Genomic DNA, 23,982 nt, shown 5'->3' with positions numbered 1-23,982 from the left:
ATTCCATCCGGTTTGCGTTTAGTTGGACCATCATTTATTTTTCAACAGGACAATGACCCCAAACACACCTCCAGGCTGTGTAAGGGCTATTTGACCAAGAAGGAGAGTGATGGGGTGCTACGCCAGATGACCTGGCCTCCACAGTCACCAGACCTGAACCCAATCGAGATGGTTTGGGGTGAGCTGGACCGCAGAGTGAAGGCAAAAGGGCCAACAAGTGCTAAGCATCTCTGGGAACTCCTTCAAGATTGTTGGAAGACCATTTCCGGTGACTACCTCTTGAAGCTCATCAAGAGAATGCCAAGAGTGTTTAAAGCAGTCATCAAAGCAAAAGGTGGCTACTTTGAAGAACCTAGAATATAAGACATATTTTCAGTTGTTTCACAATTTTTTGTTAAGTATATAATTCCACATGTGGTAATTCATAGTTTTGATGCCTTCAGTGTGAATGTACAATTTTCATAGTCATGAAAATACAGAAAAATCTTTAAATGAGAAGTTGTGTCCAAACTTTTGGTCTGTACTGTATATATATATAAACTGTTTATATTCATCTTTGACTGTTCTCGCCTTGTGTCTCTGTGCATTGCATTCCGGCACCTGCATTACACCCGCATTACACAAGCACCAAGTGTCCCAAAACATTAGCCGTGCTCTCAACAACGCAGTTACAGGTAAAGTCCACCTAACCAAGGACACGTGGACACGTGCTTGTGGGCAGGGACGGTACATCTCGCTGACGGTACACTGGGTTAACATAGTGGACAGCGCTACACATAATAAGAGAAGAACTTATATACTAAGTGACGTCGCTATACATAATAAAAAATACTATGTAATAAGGGATGGTGCTATACATCATAAGAGCGGATACTATGTAATAAGGGATGGCACTATACATAACAAGAAAGGATACTATGTAATAAGGGATGGCACTATGCACAACAAGAGAGGATACTATGAATAAAGGATGGCGCTATACACAAGAGAGGATATTATGTATTAAGAGATGATACTATACATAACAAGAGAGGATACTATGCAATAAGGGACTACGCTATACACAAGAAAGGACACTATGTAATAAGGGACGGTGCTATACACAACAAGAGAGGATACTATGAATAAGGGATGGCGCTATACACAAGAGAGGATATTATATAATAGGGGATGGTGCTATACACAAGAGAGAATATTATATAATAAGGGACAGCACAATACATAATAGAGGATACTATATAATAAGAGATGGCGCTATACACAAGAGAGGATACTATGTAAAAAGGGACAGAACTATACACAAAAGAGGATACTATGTAATAAGGAACGGCGCTATACATAATAGAGGATACTATGTAATAATGGATGGCACTATACACAAGAAAGGATACTATGTAATAAGGGACAGCACTATACAAAAGAGAGGATTCTGTATAATAAGGAACAGAGCAATACATAACAAGAGTGGTCACTATATACTAAGGGACGGCGCAATACATAATAAAGGAGTTTCTTTTGCAAACAAGAGTATTACTCCCATCATCTCTCTGCACGTTAAGTTATATCTACACTTAAAGATAATCATCGAACAAACATTCTTAGGATATAATCTTGCTGCTTCTTTTGATTACTCGGCCTGGTGTGACGTCACAAGTGCATAACACCGCAATGACCAATAATAACATTGCACCAGGCCGGCTAATCAGAAGAAGAGCCGCTTATGCCAGGAGGTAGGAGATGGCTCTCAGGGTTCCCGTCAACCCAAAAGCCACAGATCACGGAGATGGCCACTGGTCCGGGTCCTGCTGGATAATTCACACTGACTCTACACTTCAACTTCTTTACAGACAGGAACTGATAAACTGCTACGCCTCTCCACCAATGTACAGAGTCCACTTCAAGGAACAGGTAGACATTGATAGGAAACAGCTGTGTGAAAGGTCACTTTCTTTTTACATCTGCAATCTACTGTACATGATAGATGGAAGCCTGTAAATTATAGAGGCGGTGAAATGTTTATAGCAGAGATCTCTACTTTACAGAGGACTCTTCATCCTGAACATGAAGCAACGCTGGCTCCTGATCTTGTGTCTTGTATGTCTGGCAGGGGTAAGTACATGGGGGCTACCGTCCTACCTCTATAAAATTAGCTAATGGCAGAGTTCACAAAGGACCCCTTACATGGGGATTTCTGGTATTTTACATTGATGGCCGTGACAGAACTGGAGGGCTTTGTTCAGCTTCTGGCTGCCATTGCAACCCCTTGAACTTGATGAGCTCCACAGAGGGAGCCTTCGCCCTCTGTCTTGGCAATTTTTGGAGGTCCTTCTAGAAATGCTGGTGGTCAACTCTTCTTTCCTCTGAGCATACCCAGGGCCCCGCTGTCAAGATACTAATTACACTGTTGAACACATTTTCATAAACTTTTTGTAAATGCATTCAAATGAGGTCATTTACATTTCTATGACCATAAGGGAACAGAATATCACTATATCGCTTAATCATTAGCTCTGGTATTTAAAATAGGAGATGTGGGGCAATGAAATTAATGAAATACACAATTCATGGTTACAATGTGAAATTTGCAAAGACCTTCCACGCATTTATTGGAAATTTTTCCGACAATTTTTTCATTACATGGGCCAAAATACATAATAAATAACCAAATAACTACAGTTATTGCAATTTCAATTTGGGTGCTTTCTCTTGGCCTACTGTTTGTAGTGCAGCTCTGGAGCATTTCTCTTGATTGTCCGACAGTAGTCTCCTAACGTTGCCGGGCTTCATTTCCCTTCATACCTTTTCTCAATGGCAGCAATGTCCTGATGGAATCTCCCACCATGTTCATCACTGACGGCTCCACAGTTCTCTGAGAAGAAGTCAAGGTGGGAATGGAGAAAGTGAATCTTCAGAGACATGTGTACCCCAAGCTTGTGGTGGCACATGAGCATCTCCACCAGCCTTTTGTAATTGGGCGCACCATTGTTTCCTAAAAATTCAGAACAAACACTTCTCGACAGCCTAAACTACGTCATCAAACTTAATGTTCTTGTAAAGCTGTGCTCAATTATTGCCAACCTTATATTAAAAAAATGTCTTTGCTTCCATACATTTACCACATTACATTTCTCAATTTGTTGTTGAACAGCGATCATTGACCATGAATATCCCAAAACTCCTCTAAATTCCTAGTAGAATCAGAGTCTTCCAATTCATTCTAGTTTTTACTTTGCTTCTATGTATTTTTGAAAGCAATAAATGTTTTTAGACTGTGTTGTGATGGTCATGTGATCCTGAATCTGAGGAGTAGGGGTTCACTTGGAGTTATTCTATTGGCCATGAATAGTCACATGATTGTGTATTATAAATGAGAGGAAGTGACTCTGATTGGCTGACAATTAAAGGGGTTGTCAAATCTTGAATTTTTGTTTTAGCCATGCAGCAGTAGAGAAGATTCTTTCTTTAAAATTTAGAGTTCTCCAGGTTTAACGAATTATTTAAAAAAATATATATATATTTGCAGCTAATCTTAACAGTGCAAAGCCTCCAGTTGCCCTCAAGAGATGAGGTCTCCTAAGACTTTATCCAACCCCTTTCAAGCTCTTTAATACAAACAAAGCATTAGTAATCTCCATGTGACCTCAACATATCTGGCTATGGGTAAATGGTTGGTAAGCGGTGATAATCAACAGCTTGTTGAACCCCTTCACAACTTTTCATATATATGTATGTCAAAAGTCAAAAGTCGTGTGCCTGACTTTGACGCAGGCTAGCACGCCGAGCCCATATCTTCCCCCGCACATGTTGGCTGATTTAAAATCCTGACAGTGGCGTTTAACACATGCCAGCAAGGGGGCGCATCATTCAATACTCCGATCACCGCGCCCATGACGTGATCGCGGGGCACCAATGGGTTGTCATGACAGCTTATGACCCAGTGCCTGTCATTACTATCCTCCTGTGAACGCCGACTGCTAGGTATAGCACGAGCGATTGGACGATCACAGCTTCAAGTCCCCTAAGGGGACTATTAAATACAGTAAAAAGTGGAGGAAAAGTTTATAAATATATGAAAAAAATAAAACACAAAAGTTCAAAACACCTCCCTTTTGCCCCATTAAAAATAAAACAATTAAAAAAATGTAAAATATACATAATTAGAATCGTTGAGTTCGTAAAAGTCTAATCTATCAAAATAAAAGTAAATCAATCAGATCGGTAAACGGCGTAACAGAAAAAAAAAATCAAAACACCAGAATTACAAGTTTTTGGTCTCCGCAACGTTGCAATAAAATGCAATAAGAGGCGATCCAAACATCATATCTACCCCAAAATTGTATCAGTAAAAATGTAATCTCAGGGTGCAAAAAGTAACCCCCATATCCCAAAAGATGAAAATGTTATGGGTCTTGGAAAATGGCAACAAAAATGTTTTTATTTTATTTTTTTTACAAATTTCACAATTTTTTTTACCACTTAAATAAAAAAAAACAATACATTTGGTATCAGCATACTCGTACTGACCTACGAGTAAACATTTTAAACATGGTAAATAAAAAACTCAAAAAACAAGAGGGAAATGCATTTTTTTTTGCAACTTAACCCCACTTGGAATTTTTCCGCGCTTTCCAGTACATCACATGATAAAATTAATGAGGTCATTCAAAAGTACAACATTTGACACAAAAATAAAAAAGTTACAGGTCTTAGAAGAATGGGAGGAAAAAATTAAAAAATAAATAAATGGAAAATCGTCCGGGGTGAAGGGGTTAATAACACATAGCACAGACAGATTTACAAAAAAAGGGGAAAATATTATCCCTCATCGTATTTTGTCATTAGGTTAATTGTGCTGTGCGATACACTGACTGACTGTGTCACTGTCAGAGGTAACATCATCCTGCTGCGACTGAGACAAGTGATATGCCATATATTCCATAACACAATCCATTTCCTCCCCATTAACATGCTTGCCAGAGGCAAAGGAGGCCAATTGCGACTTGTATTTGTTAGTTCTACAGCCCAGATGGTTGGTGCCAGTGTTGGTGGTGCTTTTGCTTGTTGCTCCTACATTATTGGCCATTATAGGTTTTTTTTTTCACACTACCTAGTCTATTTCCATTGCCACTTTTTCTTTTCCCATACATTTTGTACAACACTATAATTAACTTTTGATGATCTTTGCAACCCCAATTATTCAACCCTTGCCCAAAATTGATGCAGTGAGAAATGATAGATTAGTAGGTTAGTAGGTATACGTATAGAAAGCAAAATGTGTCAACAGGTGGCAGTATAGGTGTGGTGTGTATGGTTGTCAAATCTTACTATTTTTTTAACATAATACAACCTCTTTACAAAAACAATAAAATAAGAAATGCTAGGTAGGTACGTAGGTAGGTAGGCTCATGTCCAAACAAGCCTTCTCCTACACCAGGCCGCTGTATTAGTGTGGCATGTATGAATGTAAAATTGTCCAAACATATGCGCAAAGAAAAATTGTTTGCAACAGGTACACTGTGCGAAGTAGATAGTCACAGTTAAATGTATGGATGATGGGGAATTTTCTTTTGTATTGTTAAAAAAAAAATGTTCCCCCCATTCACAAAAAAGATTGCACAAGAAATTCAAAACCTCAGTACAATTTCTTGTGACTAGCAAGGACGCCATCTGACACTGATCCTGATTTCAGATTATTTTTTCCTGTGACTTGCTGATGCTTTCTAGTGCATTAAGAATTAAGTAAAAAATTATGATTGTAATTCAAATGCAGCAGGATTGATGCCGGCTCCACCATATCACTGATCAATCACATGGATTCTGGCACTGCTGAAGGCAACTCTCCTATCTCTTTAAACTATCAATCAAATCTCTGTATTATTCACATGTTACTACTCATCTTTTTCCGTGCGCAGTTAGTCAACATAATACTGCCTTTTTAAAAAAAAAATAAAATAACAGGTGTTCAAAAAGGAATTTTTGGAAGTCTGGGTCTTACTTGTGACTCACTTTGCAAGTTCATTAAAAAAGTCCAGGTCTTCCGTGCCACAATGAAATTGTTTAGATTTTTATTAATCCTTCCTTGTAAAACAGTTAATAAGAAACTTTTCTAATAAAATTTTGTTTGCCTGGGTAGAAGCCGATGACGGGCAAAACTGAAGGTTGAGCGTGTCTCGGTTTATAAGTAACTCCTTTCGTGAGAGATTTTTTTTCTCTGAGCTTTTTTTTTCTTAAATTTCCAAAAGTCATAATTTTTTTATTTCAATCCACATGGCCAGGTGAGGGCTTGTCTTTTTGTAGTTTTGAATTGCACTATTCACTTTACCATACAACATACTGAAAAATGGAATTAAATAAAGGTTGTTATTAACCAAAGTGTTTACGCGTCGGACTGGCGCCTTTTTCAAGGGAAAAAAACAAATGTTAATAACCTTCAAACTTGTTGCCTTGCGAGTAATGTTCTTGAATTGACATCTGTGTAGGCCTGTATCTTTCAAACATCCCTAATCTATCACCTTTACCTCTTAGAGCTAAATGATATTTAAAAAGACATATTATTCTATAATTCATCTAAACCAACCCCCTTATGGAAATTCTGATACACGCCTGAGGAAGTTTAACAGGAGTTTCACCTAACCTTTGTTGGCCAAGTCTTGAAAGGTGAGAATAGGTTTGGCCTAAAAGGGTACCATGGGAGTAGATGGCGAGCTAAGCAATAACTGTTTGCAGTCACTGGGACCAGCGTGGTGAATGTTTGGCTCGGCCGAGTGTCAATGTGTTTTCAAAGGTGAGAGCAGAGAAAGCTCTGGTAGCTGCCTATGTCCCGAAGAACAAAAAGATTGAGTGTTAAAACTCAACCTGTCCAACCCTTATGAAGAACCTGTTATGATCTGCTACAGAGACTAAGGAAAGACAGGAGATCTGTCCCTACAATAGAACTAAACTAGATCCCTACGATGTAACGGGGAACCTGATCCTGCGACCAGACCCGCTAAAGTCCTCGGCTAGTCTGTACGAAGACCTATAGATGTGAGGGAGGGATCCCTACAAGAACTAGGGACTGGGATAAGTTGGACACCTCCTAGCAGAAATAGTAGCAGTCAAAGACAAACACACAACAAAAAGCATAGAGGTCAGAAGACCTAGCAAAACTAACAGAGAACGGCAACAGAGCACCAAGCTAGCTCAAGAGTAGTAAATACAATGAAGTCCAGCAATGCCAGGAGGGCGGAGCCGGATTAAATAGGCAAAAATGGTCATGTGACCAGCAAACTAAAAATAAACTAACAGGAGAGTTGTAACAGTAACCCCTCTCCTAAGAGGATCCTCCGGATCCCCTAGGCCCAGGCTTACCAGGAAACCTCCTGTGAAACGCTATGACAAGTCTGGAAGCAGAAACATCATCCGCCCTCACCCATGAATTATCCTCAGGTCCGAAACCCTTCCAAGCGACGAGATACTGCAAACTCCCTCTATACCGTCTAGAATTTAGGATGCGGGAAATTTCATATTTCCCGTCCTCCACCACCGGAGGAACAGTGGCAGAGGCGTCACCATCCGACACATCAGCTTTTTTCAACAGAGAAACATGAAACACCGGGTTAATCTTCCAGGACGTAGGAACCTCCAACCTAACAGCAGATTGGTTAACTATCTGAAGCACCTTAAAGGGCCCTACGAACTTGGGACCCAATTTTTTAGACGGAATCCTCAATCGCAGATTCTTAGAGGACAACCAAACCATGTCACCAACAGCAAACAAAACCTCTTGCCGTTTCCTATCAAAGTACCTCTTAGATTTTTTGTTAGCCTCCTGAAGATTACCACGCACATCCGTCCAAACTCTCTCCAAATCACCGGAAAAACTCTCCTCCTCAGGCACAGCCGAAACCAATTTGGAGAATGACCCAAAAGACGGATGTCTCCCAGAACAACAAAAAAAAGGCGAACACCCAGCAGAAGAGTATGTATGGTTGTTAAGAGCAAATTCAGCAAGTGGCAGAAACTCAGACCACCCCTCTTGATTGTCTGCCACAAAACAACGCAAGAACTGTTCAACATCCTGGTTCTTCCTTTCTGTCTGGCCATTAGACTCAGGAAGATATCCGGATGAAAATGACAAATGAACTCCCAACCTGTCACAAAAGGCACGCCAAAAACGAGCCACGAACTGAGGTCCCCTATCAGAAACAATGTCAGCAGGAACACCATGTAGTCTGACAATTTCCTTGACAAAGGCCTTAGCGAGTGTCTTAGCGCAAGGCAGTTTGATGAAGGGAACCAAGTGACACATCTTGCTAAAACGGTCCACGACCACCCAGATGACCGTGAAACCTTCAGAGGGGGGAAGGTCAGTAATAAAGTCCATAGCCAGATGTGTCCAAGGTGCACTAGGAACCTCCAGAGGGCAAAGCAACCCCGCAGCAGTAGCATGCGAAGACTTGGATCTTGCACACACAGTACATTGGCGCACCCACTTAATGACTTCCTTCTGCCATCCAGGCCACCAGTCTCTTGGTCTCAGAAATTCCTGGATGACCTGCCAACCGAGACTCATGACACTCAACAAACAAATCTCTCCTAAAGGTCCTAGGCACAAACAACCTCCCATGGGGAGTGTTAGATGGGGCATTCTCCTGTGCTTTAAGAATCTCATCCTCCAAAACGGAGTCCAAAGCAGCAATCACAACACCTTCTTGTAAAATGGTCTCCTCTTCCTCCTCAACACCGACCATGGGAGAAAAGCTGCGAGACAAAGCATCCGCTTTAACATTCTTGGTACCCGGGATGTAAGTAACGGAAAAATTAAACCGCGAGAAAAAAAGTGCCCACCTAGCCTGACGGGCATTCAAGCGCTTGGCAGCATCAAGATAGATCAGATTTTTATGATCAGTGAAAACCTGAATGGGAAATTCAGCACCTTCCAAGAGGTGACGCCAGTGTTCAAATGCGAGTTTAATCGCCAGCAATTCCCGATTACCAATATCGTAATTAAGTTCAGTCTCAGAAAATTTTTTTGTAAAAAAGGCACAGGGATGTACTCCATCCTTGTTTTCCTGAGACAACACCGCACCAACCCCCACCGAAGAAGCATCAACCTCAACCAAAAACGGCTTAGTCACATCAGGCTGCATAAGGATGGGAGCAGAGGTGAACCTCTCCTTTAAAAACACAAAAGCTTCAATGGCCTCAGAAGTCCACTGAACTGCATTAGCACCTTTCCTGGTGAGATCGGTCAGCGGTTTGACAATAATAGAAATTTTTTTTATGAATTTTCTGTAATAATTGGCGAAACCCAAAAACCTCTGTATCGATTTCAAACCAATAGGCCTAGGCCATTCCTGTACAGCTTGAACTTTAACCGGGTCCATCTCAAAACCTTCGCTGGAGATAATGTAACCCAAAAAACTGATTCTCTGTACAGCGAACTCACATTTCTCCAGCTTAGCAAAAAGCGAATTGTCCATTAATAACTGTAATACCTCACGCACGCTCCGCCAATGAGACTCCAGATCAGGCGAATAAATCAAAATGTCATCCAAATACACAACCACATTTTTGCCGATTAAAGGTCTAAGGATGTCATTAATAAGATTCTGAAAAAATGCTGGAGCATTGGTGAGACCAAAAGGCATAACCAGATTCTCAAAATGACCCACAGGAGTGTTAAAAGCAGTCTTCCATTCATCACCCTCCTTCATGCGCAACAAATTGTATGCCCCCCGGAGATCAATTTTAGAGAACCACTTGGCCCCCACTAACTGGTTAAATAAATCAGGAATCAATGGCAGTGGGTAAGGATTGCGTACAGTAATTTTATTAATCTCACGAAAGTCCAGACAAGGACGTAAACCACCATCTTTTTTTTTTTACAAAAAAAATCCAACAGCCACAGGAGACTTGGAAGGCCTAATGTGACCGGCGGCCAAGCTTGTCTGTATGTATTCCTCCAAAGCCTTTCTCTCAGGAATAGTAAGATTAAATAAACGACTCTTAGGAAGAGTCGCTCCAGGGACAAATTCAATGGTACAATCATAGTCTCTATGGGGAGGCAAAACCTGCGACTCCTCCTCAGAAAAAACTCTCCAAAAATCCTGAATAGGTACAGGCAATTCCCCTCTATCCATAGCAGCAATGTGCCCGTTACAACACTTGTCATAACACTTAGGGCTCCAGGACTTAATTTCATTGGTAGACCAATCCAGTACAGGATTGTGCAATTTTAACCAGGGTAACCCCAATATTACTGGAGAAGGCAAATTATCCAATACCACCAAATCCAAATTCTCTTGATGAATACCATTAATAGTGAGGGGAAATTCACAGACCTTGTGAGTAACACTCTTCAAGGGAGAGCCATCGACAGAAACCACAGCAATAGGGGATGACAAAGTTTTAGGTTCTAATCTAAGTTTTTCCAAGAATCCCCCATCAATCACATTCAGAGTAGAACCACAATCCACAAATACCCGAAATTCAATTAATTCATCCTGAGCAGCAGTAGTGGCAGATAGGAATACTCCCTTAGAATTTAAACAGGCAATACGGGCATGACTGACCATTTTTTTTTTTCTTTCTTCATACGAAGCACACAGTTCTTAATAAAATGACCAGAATTTCCGCAATAGAAGCCCAAGCCTTCAGAAAGCCTGCGGTCTTTTTCCTGAGAGCGGGGTGCCATCGCCCCAATCTCCATCAGCTCTCCATTGTCAGCACAGACCCTCTCAGGACTCGGAGCTGACATAGCAGAGGATTTGCTCTCATTAACCCTTGCACGCAGTCTCCTGTCCACCCGTATAGCTAATTGCATTGCCTCCTGCAAGTTTCCAGGTGTGGGATAAGCAATCAGTAAATCCTTAACCCTTTCACCTAGCCCTGCAAGAAACAAGCTTTTCAAAGCTGAATCGTTCCACCCCACCTGGGCAGACCACCGACGGAAGTGAGAACAATATTTTTTCACATTACCTGATCCCTGCCTCAAACGTCTTAATTCAGACTCAGCAGATGAGACACGATCAGGTTCATCGTACAACAAACCCAAAGCAGAAAAAAAACTATCCACTGATCTAAAGCACGGATCACTAGGTTGGAGAGAGAAGGCCCATCCCTGAGGATCTTTGCGCAAAAGTGACATTATGAACCCTATGCGCTGTGATTCATCACCAGAGGATCCGGGTCTCAAACGAAAATACAATAGACAAGCATTTTTAAAAGAAAAAAAATCTTGTTGTTCGCCAAAAAATAGATCAGGCAGACGTACCTTTGGTTCCACAAAATGCGCTCCAGAACAGCTACTCACGTGTTGTTGGAGCTTGGCCACCTCCAGAGAGAGTCCCTGCAAGCGTTGAGCCAAATCTTGCACCGAGACCATGATGGAAAACTGGAGGTCTTTCCTTAGAGAAAATTTTTTTCTTTTCTTTTATGGCTGGACTTACTGTTATGATCTGCTACAGAGACTAAGGAAAGCTATGTATAGCTAATCACTAGTGTGAGACCCCCACTGATGTGATATTTATGATCTATCCTACGAATAGGCCATAAATATTAATGCCCTGGAAAGGTGTGCCACCATATGTGTAGTCAATCGACAAAAGTCTGTAAATCATATGTGATACACCCATGGTACGCGTTGACTTCTGTTCTTGTTAATAAGAATAATGATTTAGTTGGTTTGATTTAATTGTTTTTAATTTATGCTATCTATGCATGCATTTTCTATAAAAGTCTTCAATAAAAATATAATTTTTTTTTCAATCAGGATGTGTCTTTGCGCATAGTTCGTCTTTTTTTCTTCAATGATGGCCGAATGCTAGTTGACGATAATTACTTTCACACCCTGAATTCTTTAATTTTATTGGGGGCAGAAGGTACAGCTGTAGTAAATAAAAGTGCAAGAATTTTCCTACAAGTCGATAAGAATGTTGTGCTATCTATCTGATGTATTTTACAGACATATCTTTACAACTCTCTTAGACTCTCTTACATAAAGAGGTAATATGATAGATTCTATTCTTTATGTAAGAGAGTCTAAGAGAGTTGTAAAGATACAGTATGTCTGTAAAATATTTTGCATTTTTAGTCATTTTACTCATTTACAATATCTTTAGTTTAATTTCAGGTACTTTATATGGAATTTTGTAGAAAAATATAAACCACCATTTCCTAAGAAGCAGACACCTCCTATGAGCCAAACCACAACTGTCTCTTCGCGCACTATTAACCCCAAATTCACAAAGTTTATAAGACTGATTGATTGGCCTGGACCCCCATCTCCTGTCAGACATTATAACTTCTCCACCAGTCCCAATAAATGTAATTATGATCTACTGAGTCCACGGGAAGTATATCGAATTGGGGAGAAATTGGAAGTGATCATCACAGCTCGGGATCACAATGGTCAACCAAAGCAATATGGTGGAGACTACTTCCGTGCCAAGCTCCACTCACCAACACTTAAAGCTGGAGTGACCGGACAAGTGAAGGACTATAATAATGGAAGCTACTTGGCCACATTGCTTCTTCCATGGCCGGGGGAAGCTCAAGTACAGATCAGGCTCATTCATTCCAGTGAAGCTGTTGATATTATGAAGAGAAAGAGGGAAAGTCATCCAGAGAAGGTAAGAGCAGCATTCATCTATCTCAGACGAGGCTGGGACTAGAGGTAGATGATGACTTAGGGCTTCACCTCAGAACAGATATTAGGTGAGGGGTGGAATGGCAAGAGTGTGCAAAGCAGTCATCAAAGCAAAAGGTGGCTACTTTGAAGAACCTAGAATATAAGACATATTTTCAGTTGTTTCACACTTTTTGGTTAAGTATATAATTCCACATGTGTTAATTCATAGTTTTGATGCCTTCAGTGTGAATTTTCAATTTTCATAGTCAAGAAAATACAGAAAAATCTTTAAATGAGAAGGTGTGTCCAAACTTTTGGTCTGTACTGTATATCCCTAACGGGCTCCCTCTGCTGGTCTGAGGTGTTAGGGTGGAGGTGTGTGAATGTGTGAGGGCCTCTTGTGGAGAAGTCCATCCATGCACCCTTCTGGGTTCTGTGGCACCAATGTGCAACAGGGCGCCACACAAGCTAGCAGGAACAGGTCCAGTTCCCTAGTGTCAGACACAACCAAAGACCCTGGGGAGAAGACAGAAATAGTTCAAATAGTTCACTTCTGCCTTTTATTTAGCCAGCTATAAAGCACTGTTGCTTCTGTTGGAGTCCTACAGGACCACCCTAATTTAAGACCTGGTGATTACATGATTGGTGGATCTCTGTCCAGAACAGCATGTCCAGAGCAGCTCTTTCAGTGATTCCTGGCAAAACAGGGGGCTGTTTTTCCCTGTAACTTGAAATCCAATTTTTTTCTTATAAAATACATTTTATTACTAGTGATCAGCAAGCGTGCTCAACCACTGCTCCATATTTGATCGAGCATTGGGGTGCTTGGGTACGCTTGTCACTCGATCAAGTATCGCGGGTGCTCAAGTGCCATGCTCGTGTCCCTGCTCCGCATGTTTCGCGGATGTTAGACAGACAATAAACATATAGGGATTGCCTGCCATACAGGGTAATGCCGTAGCCATGTTGGCTACTGGCATTACTGTGATTGGCCGGCTGCATCGCGTCATTGGGTCTTATATAAAACCGGGTGACGCGATGCACGGCACACTGTCCTCTGGAAACAGTTCAGGGACAGTTGATCTAGGAGGGAGAGCTTCGATTAGAGCAGGCTTACAGCCAGGGTTTAATTGCTATTGCAGTACTTGTATACCACTGCAGCACCAATAAAAGAAAAAGTCCTTTTCAGGGCAACATACTGTTCTTTCTCTAGTAAAACCACTGTTACCCGTCACTCACTGCAGAGATAGCTGGTGGAGGAGGGACAGTTTTGGATTAGAGGCATATAGGCAGGGTTTATTGCCTTACATTCCTTCTATAGCTATACTGCAGCTGCAGTCTAAATATAAAAGTCCTTTTCAGGGCTACATATTTTCTTTTCCCTATTAATACTGGAAAGTTTCCATGTATATTTTATATACTTAATTCTAAATGCGCAAGGCGTGCGGCAAGGGCATGGGAAGTAGACATGCTGCTGATGGTGCACGCAGAGGCCGAGGCCATGGGCCAGGTGTAACTGTGCCTGCTGGGGGAGCGCTAAAAACACACTTTTCCACAAGACCTAGCTTCCTGTCCCACTTTGCAGGGTGATGTGGGACACCACTCTTGAAGCCGGGACAGTGCGAATAGGTGGTCAATTGGATGGCAAATGCTTCCAGTATGTTTCTAAGCACCACCCTGTCTTCCACATGGTCCAGTCTCACTAGCCAAGAGTCTGGAGCACATAATCCTCCCCCTGATCCTCCTACCTCCCACCATGGTGGGTCCCAGGAGATAAATGATCCCACACTCGGACACTCTGAGGAGCTCTTTACATCCCCATCTATTGATTCTGGCCTTGCATATTTCAAGAGAGACATGAGATTGTGTGTAGTGATGCCCAAATATTTGAGCAGCCACGGTCAGAAGAAGACTATGGTGGGGAACGGCAATTAGTGTCTCAAGAGGTCAATGATGATGAAACATAGATACCAACAGTATATGTTGTTAAATCAACAAGTCAGGAGGTCCAGAGTGTGACGCGCCCCCTGGGCCGTGGGGTACTTGGTAGCTGGGCCGGTCCTGTATTGGGGTAGTCACGGTGGCAGTGACCTGGTCCGTGGCCCAGGGCGGTCAAATAAAGAAGAGTCAGTCAATTGGGGAAATAAAGATTTGGGGATAATGTTCGTGACGCCACTATATGGGGCCGCCGCTGCGGTGCAGATCCACTGGGGCTGATGGTGACGCAGCAGAGATAGTGCAGCTCTCCACGGGCAGAGCTAAGCTCCGGGGCAGTATATAGTGATAGATGAAGTAGATGTTGTTGGTGCAGTGCAAGGCCGGTGGCGCAGAAATTTAGGCAAGGACACAGTGGGGTGCAGTCTTCAAATATGTAACGCACAGTTGTCAAGGTGCTCCAGGTTACACTTTCCGGATTATAACCGCCCACATCATCCTGTGTCCTCCGGGGAAGTGATCCTGCCAACTCTCAGTTAATATGGGTGCATTTGACCGGGACCCCTTTCTGTGTACCTTCCCAGGTCGTCTCTCTGCGCTGGCTCTCGCCCTCCTGCCCTGCGCCTCAAACACAGTGTCCTGAGCCAGTGGCCGCAGACCTTGTTGGGCGACGTTCTCTGAGTCCCCTTGGTCCTATATGTCCACCTTTTCTGCGATTATGTGTGGATTGTGGCTACAGCACATAAAGATATCACACCTCTAGTTTTCTAGCTGAGCCTTAAAGTACTCCACTAGTCTGGGACCTGTCCCCTACTGTGACCTTGATCCTTCCACGGTCAGTGTGAACTCGGCCGCACGGGTGGCATCCAGCACTCATCGTGCCCCTAAGATCCCTTCTACCTCTGGAGCCTTTCCCACTGCTCCTGTCTTCTCTCCTAACTCTCCTCCTGGGCCTCTCTGACTGGGCCCTACTCCTCTGCTCTCCTGAGCAGGACTTAACTCCTCCTCTCAGTGCTCCCCTAATCTTCTTCCTCCACCCACACCCACTATATGGTTCCCTCTCTTTTGGTTCCCCCCCTTCCAGCCAGGGACAGGGCTCAGCAGTGACCAAGTGGATCTTGCCCCGCCTGCTGGTCTGGAGTGGTGTAATATTGGATGTAGGTGTGTGGGTCCTGGCAGGGGCGGACACAGACTGTAGTGGGCCCCTGTGCAAGAATTTTTGCCCCCCCCCTTGCCCTTCATAGGGGGCATGAAGGGCCTCCCCCCCATGCATCTCTGATTCCCCCCACTCCTAGTTAATTAATTGTATTTAAAAAAAATAAAACTTGTTATACTTACCCCCAGGGCCGGCTCCAGGTTTTTGTGAGCCCTGGGCGACAGAGTCTCAGTGGCCCCTTTAACACATACCATGATTCATGATGCACAGATACCACAGAGAAATATACATATATAGTACAAGGCCAAGGATTTCACTTACTACATTACATGAGCGATATCTATTGTAAATTCTACAATAGCTCAGAAACCGGCGAAACCTCACAGCGCACAGTGCAGACCGGACAGTATAGTCTCCATACAGTGTTATGGGTCCCATATAATGCTCCATACAGGATACTCATCCCCATATAATGCTCCATACAGGATACTGGTCCCCGTATAATGCTCCATACAGGATACTGGTCCCCATATAACACTGCATACAGAATACTGGCCCCCATAAATTGCTCCATACAGAATACTGTCCCCCATATAACGTTCCATACAGAATACTGACCCCCATATAACGCTCCATACAGAATATTGGCCCCCATGTAACGCTCCATACAGGCTGTTCCCCCCCTTATAATGCCCCATGCAGGATGTCACCCCCCCCACCATATAATGCCCCCATACATGAAAAAAATAATAAAATCCAATACTCACCTCACCTCACTTCTTACCTGCTGCTGGCGCTGCTCCGGACTCCAGCGTTGTGCGCGTCTTCCCGCTCTGCACTGTGACAGGTCAGAAGAGAGCGCGCGCGGTGTAAAGACATCACTGCGCCCTCTGACCTGAGACGTCACAGTCAGAGGACGCGGAAGACGCTGCGGAGGCACGGGGAGGGGTAAGTATTGTGCCGGCGCCGTCACATGACCGGAGATGTCCCTGCGCTCAGCATGGGGCCGGGGACCCATGCTGAGCACAGGGACATCTCCGGTCATGTGACGGCAGGGGGGCCCCATGAGAAGACGCACAAGAGGGGGGCCCCGAGGGGGCCCCGACGGGCCAGGCCCCATGCTGGAGTCAGGGCAGTCATGCCCTGATGGCGGCCCTGCTGGAGGCTGGAGGGGCCCCCTCTCCCTGGGGGCCCCTGTTCAATGAACCGGCTGCACGGGCGGTAGGTCCGCCCCTGGGTCCTGGGTAGTGCTCCCTCCTTACCTGAGAGTGGGGTACCACACCTCTGGCTGAGATGCAGTACCTCTGTGGCAACTGGACCCGCTGGGGCGCCACAAGTGGGAAGTGGAAAATGAGATGGTAGACGATGAAGTCACTGACCCAACCTTGAGAGGTGCTATGCAGAGTGAGGACAGCAGGACCTAGTTCCATCAGGGTTTCCTACACCGCCTACACAAGTTCCTGCTCCCCCTCATCCTCCATTTCCATCTCGGAGGACGCCATCTTGGAGGACGTCATCCATATCAGTCCCAAACTGGAAGCACTGCATCACTGCCTCAGTGAAGCGGCAACAGGTTCTGCTGAAGCTAGTTTATTTAGGTGACAAACAGCACACCGCCGCAGAGTTGTGGAAAGGTATAAAAGACCAGACAGATCAGTGGCTCTCGCCACTGAACCTACAACCAGGCAAGGTCGTGTGTGATAATGGCTGTAACCTGGTGGGGTCTCTGAAGCTTGGTAAACTCGCACATGTACCATGCCTGGCCCATATGCTCAACTTAGTGGTTCAGCGGTTTCTGAAAACCTACCGAGATTTGCCTGAGCTACTTGTGAAGGTACGCCGCATGTGCATTCATTTCCGCAAGTCAGCTTGAGTGGTAGCCGGTCTGGCAGTGCTGCAGCAGCGCTTGCAAGTGCCAGCTGGTGTGCGATGTGACCATGCGCTCAAACTCCACATTATACATGTTGGCAAGGTTTTGTGAGCAGCAGAGGGTAGTAGTTGAATACCAGCTACAACATGTCCATCAGTATTCTGGTAAGCAACCGACAACTGGGCATCGATGTCTGACATCTGTAAGGCTTTAGAAAACTTTGAGGAATCAACCAAGATGGTGAGCGGCGATGATGCCATAATCAGCATAACCATCCTGCTTCTGTGCTTACTTAAACACTTGCTGCTCACAATTAAAGAGCAAACTTTGCATGTTGACCAGGTAGAGATGGAGGAAGAAAGTGCACAGAGTGATACTACCCAGCCTCATCTCATCTTCTCATCGTGGATTGGGTGATCATGAGGCAGAGGCTGAGGAGGAGAAGGAAGAGGAGATGGTTCTGCGCTACAAAGTACTACCCACACCTGCTTCATCCCGTCTGTTCAGTATGGATGGGCTGAAGAGAAGGAGAGTGAGGAGGAGATGGAGAATCATCCTCCTGGTGAGAACAGGGAAGTCTTACCTGTCGAGAGTCTGGCAGACATGGCTGACTTTATGTCCCACTGCCTTTCCCGTGACCCTCGCGTTATATGCATTTTGGCCAACAATGATTACTGGTTGTACATGCTTCTCGACCCACGCTACAAAGAGGACTTTCCATCTAATTCCTGTGGCAGTGGGGGCTAGTAAAATGGTGCAATACCAGAAGACCCTAGTTGAACAATTAGTAGAAAAATTCACATCTGACAATGCTAGTCATAGTTCCTTGGGCAATCAAGGAGGAGAGACAAGGGAGATGCACACCAGGTCCAACACAGGCAGGGGAACACTATCAAAGGTCTGGGACAGTTTCATTACACTCTCCCAGCTCCCAGGCACTGATGCGTGGGATAGTCTGACAAGGAGGTAATCGTTTTGGAAGATGGTAAAGTACCTACCCGACCACACCAGTGTCTTCCGTGATTCCTCTGTGCCATACAACTATTGGGTATCCAAGCTGGACACGTGGCATGAACTGTCCCTCTACGCCTTGGTGGTGCTGGTGTGCCCTGCCGGTAGCATTTTATAAGAGCTGGTGTTTAGTGCCACCAAGGGCATAATAACTGATAGGTGCATCCGCTGACAAGCTGACTCTTATCAAAATGAACAAGGCCTGGATTAGCCCAGACTTCTCAACCCCACCAGATAACAGCAGTAGAACACAAGCCAATTCAAATGTTCCTTTTTTAACTAATGTATTCCCATGCACCCCTTCCTACACAAAAAAAGGTATACGGTTCATGGTTTCTTCTTTTTCATGTCCTCCTCCTCCACCATATCAACAGGGTCATCAGGTGACTCTCGCTCATAATTTTTAGAGGGTAAACATGCGACCCTCGCTCATAATTTTTAGAGGGTCATCATTCGGCACTCGTTCATAAGTTTTAGAGGGTCATCATGCGGCCCTCGCTCATAATTTTTAGAGGGTCAACATGCGGCCCTCGATCATAACTTTTAAAGGGTCATCAGGCGGCCATTACTCATAATTTTTAGAGTGTCATCATGCGGCTGATGCGCCCCCTGGGACGTGGGGTACTCGGTGCCGGGCCGGTCATTGCTAGGGGAGATGTCACAGTGGCGGTGACCCGGTCTGTGACCCAGGGCGGTCAAAAAAAGGAGATATTTACAGGGGAATTAAAGGTCTTATATACAGTTCGTGACGCCACCTGTGGTATGCAGCTAAAGGGAGCCGCCGCTACGGAGCTGGTCCTCTGGAGCTGTTGCTAATGCAGCAGAGTTGGTTTAGCTCTCCACAGGTAGAGCTTAGCTCCAGGGCAGTGTAGACGTTGCTGTTATGGTGTAGTGCAGAGGATGGCGCAGTTAATAATCAGTCCACAACTTAATGGCGGTTTCCTCTCATCTTTACTTGTGGTGGTTAGGCAGACCGGGGCACGGGTACTAGCTGGTAGTAGAGGTCCGGGCGGCCTGGAAGCAAGTTGGGGGATCCACCTAGTCAGGTGGAGTTGTAGGCCTTCCCTTTGCGCTACCTCTTTGGCCCTGCTGCGTATAGCTATGCTGCGGCCCTCGTCCCTGAGTAAAACGTCTTTGTGCTCAACCGTATGGCAGGCAGCTGGGGCCTTCCTGGAGTGTCGCTCCCACGTGGCGGTGCTGGGCCCTATCGTGCTGCTGAGCCTCCGGGCGTCTGATGGGGCCCGGAGACCTGCAGTCTCCTGCCCTCCGGTTTCTGCTGTTGGGCCTTCGGTGCCCCACAACCTCGGACTCCGGTGTCTGGTTCTTCTGCTCTTCCTCCTGGGGTGAACTGCTGTGCAGCTCCACTCCCCAGGTCTTTCCTCGTCGACGTCCTGACTTCAACTCCTGTCTGCTCTCCTCACAATAACTAACCCCGCCCCCAGATCCAGTTGCTAAGGGGAGGAGCTCCCCTTGGTGGTCTGGAGCCAGGAAAGTGTTGTATGCTAGTAAACCTGATTAGGGGACCCCTGCTTGCTTCCAGGCATGGCATCACCCCTTGTGAGGGAGGCAATGCCACTGAGGCAACCGGACTCCTGGGGTGCCACATGGCCCTTGCTCAGAATTTTTAGAGGGTTATCATGCGGCCCTCATCCATAATTTTTAAAGGGTCATCAGTCGGCCCTCGTCCATAATTTTTAGAGGGTCATCATGCGGCGCTCATTCATTATTTTTAGAGGGTCATCATGTGACCCTCGCTTTTCCAGTGTGTGTATGATGACCTCCTTCATAATTTTTATAGTATGTGTATGAGGCGTACCTCTACAATTCTTTTACACATATATATGTATTCTCCTCAGGGGTAAATGTTTTCCAGCCCTTGCATATAGTGCATAGGCTTTACCAGTCTAGGAGTCCCACTCCTTAAAAATGGGAAAAAAATGTTTTCTGAGGCCCTCCTCTTCATGTCTTCCAGGGAGTATTGTAGACCCTCCTTCAAATTTTTGCAGCCCTTGCACTTAGTGCATAGACTTTATGAGTCTAGGAGTCCCACTATCTAACAATTGTAACAGAATGTATGGAAGGCCCTTCTTTATGTCTAAGAAAGGGTGTATCGGAGTCCCTCCTCCTTTTAATTTTTTGGCAGTCCTTCCATTGTCTGTATATGCTTTGCAGGTTTTAGAGTCCCACCATAAATTAAACAGGATGTGTCTGACCATGCCACACACACCAAATGCCCAGATAAGGCAGTAAAATGTTAAAATTACATTTACTGATTACTCCAGGTGGGTGTAGTTTTATTTCCCCCTCTACTATGTCATCTACTGTAATCAGGTGACGGGGACATATGGTGAGAGATGGCCCGTCTATTAAGGGGTGGAGGAGGCGAGAGAGTTGAAGAGTAGGGGGGATGCACGGGAGAAATATTGTATGTGATTGTGGGAAGAGGAGATAAGAGGAGAGTAGAGAAAGAGATCTTGTGAGGATCAGAGGTTGCGTGCAGGTAAGTACAGGTTGTGGATGGCTTTGTATGCCAAGGTTAGGGTTTTGAACTGGAGTCTCTGGGCAATGGGGAGCCAGTGAAGGGATTGACAGAGAGGAGAGGCCTGGGAATAGTGGGTGGACAGGTGGATTAGTCGGGCAGCGAGAGTGTTAAAGGGGAGGCCAAACAGCAGGAGGTTGCAGTAGTCGAGGTGGGAGATGATAAGGGCATGCACTAGTGTTTTTGCCAATTCTTCATTGAGGAATGTGTGGATCCGGAAGATATTTTTGAGTTGGAGTTGGCAGGTAGGGGAAAGGACTTGGATATGTGGTTTGAAGGAGAGATCAGAGTCCACGGTTACCCTGAAGCAGCGAGCTCGTGGGACTGGAGAGAGTTGGCAGCCATTGACTTTGATGGATAGGTCAGATGGGGGGTTGAATGAGATGGGGGGAAAGATGATGAATTCTGTATTGTCCATGTTAAATTTTAGAAATCCAGCAGTGAAAAAGGATGAAATAGAGGACACAGGTCCAGAGAGGTAGATCTTTGTGTCATCAGCATAGAGATGATACTGAACGCTGTGAGACTCTATGAGCAGTCCCAGGCCGAATGTGTAGATGGAGAAGAGCAGGGGTCCGAGAACTGAACCTTGTGGGACACAGACAGATAGGGGGCAAGATGAGGAGGTTGTGTGAGAGTGGGAGACGCTGAATGTCCGGTCTATTAGGTATGAGGAGATCCAAGATAGGGCCAAGTCTGTGATGCCAAGAGATGAGAGAGTCTAGTAAGAGGGAATGGTCCACTGTGTCGAAGGCAGAGCACAGGTCCAGGAGGAGGAGGAGGACAGAGTAGTGTCATTTGGATTTGACAGTTAGTAGGTCATTGGTGACTTTAGTCAGGGCAGTTTCAGTGATGAGGTCGGAAGTGGGAGGAAACTTCAAGATGGACATGTTGTTCCAGTAGTTTTGAGGCATAAGGGAGAAGTGATATGGGATGATAGCTGGACACAGAGGATGGGTCAATTGAGGGATGTTTGGGGATGGATGTGATTGAGGCATGTTTGAAACATGAGGGGAAGACACTAGCTGTTAGTGACAGGTTGAAGAGGTGGGTTAGGGTTGGGATGAAGACTGTGGTAAGGTTAGGGATGAGATGGGATTGGATTGGGTCAAGTTCACAGGTGGTGAGGTGTGATTTGGAGAGTAAAGAGGAAACTTGATCTTCTGTAATGGTGGAGAGGCTGGTTTTGGAGGAGGAAGGTTGAGTAGATATGAGGAGGGGCTGTGGAGACTTTAGGCAAAAGCTTTGTCTGATAGTGTCAATCTTCTGCTTGAAAAATGAGGCAAAGTCTTCAGCTGAGATTAGAGGAGAGGGAGGAGGCACTGGGGGACTGAGGAGAGAATTGAAGGTATTGAATAGCTGTTTAGGGTTGTGAGACGAGAAGTATGTTTGTTTTGCTGCAGTAAGTGTGGACTTGAAAATAGTGAGGGACTGTTTGAATGCAATGAAGTGCTCATTGGAGTGGGACCTTTTCCATCTCCGCTCAGCAACTCTGGAAGCCCGTTTTAGTTCTTTAGTCTGTTTGGTGTGCCAGGTTTGCCTATTGATTGTGCGAGCTTTGGTATGTGTGAAAGGGGTGACCGAATCGAGAGCTTCAGCTGTTGTGGTGTTATATAAAGCGGCAGCAACATCTGCATCATGTAAGGAACTTATGTCTGTAAGAGGGAGAAGGTATTCAGATAGTGAGTGTAGGTCAAGGTGTTTGAGATTTCTGTGAGGGTGTACAAGTTTGTGGAGTAGGGATTACACACCTGGAGAGGAGAGGGAAGAGAATGTAAGTAGGTTGTGGCAAGACAGAGGGAGAGGAGAGTTAAAGAAGTTAGATAGGGAACAGATGCAGGTGAGGTTCAGTGTGTGGCCATCTTTGTTAGTGGCTGCGGAAGACCATTGAGCAAGGCTGAAGGAGCAAGTGAGAGATAGAAGCTTAGAGACAGATGAATGGGGATGTTGAAGTCGCCCATAATGATAATGGGGATGTCAGCAGAAAGGAAGTGAAGTAGGCAGGTGGTGAAGTGGTCGAAGAAAGTGATGGCAAGCCCTGGGGGGCGGTAAATGACAGCCAGATGGAGGTTGGAGGGGGAGTAGATGCACACACAGTGCACCTCAAAAGAGGAGAGAGTAACGGAGGGTGGCAGTGGAATTGGGGAGAAGGAGCAGTTATCTGACAGGAGAAAACCAACTCCTACACCATGCTTGCCGCTGGAGTGGGGGTGTGTGGGAAAGGTGGAATCCACTGTATGAAAGTGCAGTTGGAAAAGCTGTGTCAGAGGGGGTGAGCCAGGTTCTGGTGATGGTGAGGAAGGAAAGTTTGTTAGTACTGTAATTAAAAGATCATGAATGTAGGAAAGTTTGTTGCAGACAGAGCAAGCATTCCATAGAGCTCCTGTTAGAGGGACTGGGGAAGCGAGGGCTAGGCGGATGGGTATAAGATTAGAAAGGTTGCGAGAGTTTGTGATAGATTGTGGATGAGAGGTAGAAGTGACTGTAGGAATGTGGTGAGGAGGGCCAGGATTTGGGGAGATATCGCCGGCAGTGAGGAGGAGCAGAGAAAGTTTTAGCAGGTGGGAGCAGGAGAGGGCATGAGGTGGCTGTCTGTGTTTGGAGAGACAGGATTGAATGTTGAGGAATAGTTCTGAGGAGGAGGTGAGATGAATGGGGAGGATGGAGGGAGAGATTAAGAGTTCCTTGGTAGGGATTAGGGAGGTTAGTAGGAAGTGGAGGACTATAGGGGAGAGATTGAAATAAACAGAAACATTGTTTACTGTGACTGTTTACTCTCTTTTAAGTACATAGTTAAAAGGGGGTATAAGTGTGGTTACCTGACTCCTGCCCTGACTAACTTCCAAATGATGTAACTG

General features: G+C 45.0%; 1 protein-coding gene across 4 annotated transcripts in view; it reads left to right on the top strand.

Moving 5' to 3' along the window:
* LOC141167100 (NXPE family member 3-like) overlaps positions 1-23,982 on the top strand; it is a 128,576-nt gene that overhangs the window by 23,361 nt on the left and 81,233 nt on the right. Inside the window, exons 1-3 of one of the 4 annotated variants that reach the window (XM_073654450.1) lie at positions 1,706-1,908; positions 2,043-2,109; positions 12,105-12,614. In XM_073654450.1, the coding sequence (XP_073510551.1) occupies positions 2,062-2,109; positions 12,105-12,614 (558 nt within the window). In that variant the 5' untranslated portion in view covers positions 1,706-1,908; positions 2,043-2,061. The other 3 variants (XM_073654451.1, XM_073654452.1, XM_073654449.1) reach the window with 3 other exon arrangements.

The sequence above is a fragment of the Phyllobates terribilis genome, unplaced genomic scaffold, assembly GCF_046119375.1.
Source record: "Phyllobates terribilis strain yellow unplaced genomic scaffold, ASM4611937v1 Scaffold_11__3_contigs__length_659146591, whole genome shotgun sequence".
NCBI lineage: Eukaryota > Metazoa > Chordata > Amphibia > Anura > Dendrobatidae > Phyllobates > Phyllobates terribilis.
Note: the sequence above shows the minus strand (reverse complement) of the source record. Positions and strands in the feature narration are given on the sequence as shown.